General features: G+C 43.4%; 1 protein-coding gene across 1 annotated transcript in view; it reads left to right on the forward strand.

Annotated features, from left to right (window-relative positions):
• Positions 1-1,268: 1,268 nt before the first annotated feature.
• npnta (nephronectin a) overlaps positions 1,269-2,618 on the forward strand; it is a gene marked incomplete at both ends in the record, with an annotated part of 55,882 nt that continues 54,532 nt past the window's right edge. Inside the window, one exon of the mRNA XM_080533980.1 lies at positions 1,269-1,339. Coding sequence (XP_080390106.1) covers positions 1,269-1,339 — 71 coding nt within the window. The remainder of the gene's footprint in view (positions 1,340-2,618) is intronic.

Genomic DNA, 2,618 nt, shown 5'->3' on the forward strand with positions numbered 1-2,618 from the left:
TCAACTGATTTAAAATGTGGAGAGCGGAAGGGAGAGGTAAGTACCCTTCAGAAATATGGAATCAATTGTCACCAATGTGTGGGGGAGGAAACTAGCCGGCAAGGTGTATAGCAATGTCCCTCATGTCTAATGCTGCCACAGTTGAATTGATCATTTTAACATGAATAGGCTATAAGACGCACTATGACACATTTGCAATTTGTAACCGTCTGAAGATTCGTAATGACAGTTTAAGAACAAGTGAACTGCGCATTGAGTCAAGTCTACTCGTTAAACATATTTAGAACTTAAATTAAAAATTAAATTAAAAAAGGATATGATATTTAGATCATATCGCCCAGCCCTAACTGAACATATCTCTGTAATTGTACCCTTGCTTACAGCCATGGATACAACATTTGTTTGGTTTCAAAGAACAGCCAGAAATAAGTAACCATAAATGTTTCGAGCCCAAACCACAATTGCTTCATTAATTTTAATAACTAGTATGCTATATGCAGTCTGAGGCGTCGCCATGCATTCTGATTTCAATTAAAGACAATTTTAGTCTAAGTGATAGGCTACATGATCTATTTAGTGACAATATCTTGACAGTTATCTTCATTTACAGTATTTGCAGACACTATACTCCCGACAGGGCTATAACATTATTTACTCCCATCCCTATGTTGCCAGTGGATGCAGGGCAGGTCTTGTTCAGTAGCCTATGGGGTGTACTATCATGGGCTGTACTATGGGGTACCTTCTTGCTGGGTGGTTGATGCACCTGCAATGAATGAAGGCATTTACGTGCGAAACCGGGACAGTCTAGTCGTCTGGATGTGGGTCTCTCTGCCGCTGCGTAAAGTCCCACTGCTGTAGGACCGAGTGAGCACCGGCGGTATTAAACGCCCTGCAGAAGACCACCGCTCCGAATGCGGCGAAGGCGTTTCATTGGATAGACCGCTGAACTTGTGCGGGTGGGGGGGCTGGGGGGCTGCCGCGGGTCTCTCCTGTATCCTACCAGTAGAGTGCACTCGGCTCCACACACACACACACACACACACACATTGGTCACTCCGAGTGGCAACTGACTCGTTTCCCCGGCACATCAGAAACATTGTAAATGATTTGTCTCAAGGACAACAGCGAATCTCTCCTGCCGCTCTGCTTTAACGGTTGAGGCAAAAAAAATAAAAAATCCGGTATTTCCTTCACCGCGGTGCGTAGTCGGACCGTACATTTGGATTTTAGGAAAGCGGGCGCTGAGTCCCCGTATTCCTCTAAATATGGAATTATGGATAAAGTTAATGTTGTTATGTAGTTGCTGCTTTGGAGCTGGTGCCGAGAATGATGGCAGGTAAGATCACATTTAGATAAACCGGTGTATTGTTAACCATAACATGTTGATTATAGCCTATAAAGCAATTGATTTGATACTGCACACTCTCTAAATGATTTTTAGAAGCGTTGAAATTGCGTCGGTGGTTGTGATATACGCGTAAACTGTGCACGGTGTTAGGTATGGAGAGGTTGTGACCTCCGGAGTAAAAGGTGAGTTATTAATGCATGTGGAAACGTTGTTCCTCCCGGGCTGGTATGGTGTGTTGCTCGGGAGTCGCACTTGACGCACCAGCCGGAATAAGAACCAGCCGGCATAGACGCGTAACCAGATGTTCCTTCTTTTTTTTTTTTTTCTAAAAAGAAAAACTGAATTATTTTCATATTCCATATAGGGTAATTTTCACTTGCTTTTCATATCCAAATAGATTTGAGTGTATACGCTTTACAAGCCTTTTTCTTGGAGCGCTGAACAACAAGTTGGCTAGTAACACATATTATAATGTGGATCAACTCCGGTATTACACGCGTAACAGTGTTTACATCTGGTTACTTTCCTTGTCAAAGCCAGTTCTTTGTATTTTCCGATAGAAGCTGATGTAGTGACAGCACGCCGGGTGGTTCATGTCCAAACACGAATCCGGTGAAGTATTTGAGGAGAGGATCAGAGGTGGAGAGAGAAACGTGTGAAAACCAAAGAATGTGCTTGAGATTCTACCCCGTGGTGCGTCTAACGTTAAACACGAGTGAAATTGCGTCCACGCAATTAATGCCATGTTATACTTGAACGAATAGCACTAATAAAAAAGCGCCCTTCATTAATTATCTTCATCTTAGTTCATCCAGATCATCAATTTCCATTTTAGGGCAATAAAACCTGACCTCCAGCTCCTACGATATCATGACATGCATGCATTTACTTACAGGATAACTTTCATGTTTGTGTATTAATACCGGCAGGTTGGCTTTCACTGGACCTGCTCCAATGAATGCACTCGGCTTACTGTATTCATCATCATAAAAGACTGTTTCCCTTGAGTCCCTGACCACCCAAGTGTTCCAACGTAGCCAGGCCGAATACGCACTGAATACAGGCCCCTGGGGTGCGTTAGTGAAGGCTTCTCCTGAGGTCCCGCAGGGTAGAGAAGGCGTCCTATCCAGACAGTAACACAGGCAGACACATAGAGTTGGAGAGTTACTCCTCCCGGAGTTATAATAATATTTCTAAGGTAGGCAGTGCAGTCAAGCATTCTAATTAGATTTCTTTCCTCCATTTATCACTTTCAGACAGGTTGAGC

Source organism: Nansenia antarctica (assembly GCF_963989245.1).
Source record: "Nansenia antarctica genome assembly, chromosome: 6".
Lineage (NCBI taxonomy): Eukaryota > Metazoa > Chordata > Actinopteri > Argentiniformes > Microstomatidae > Nansenia > Nansenia antarctica.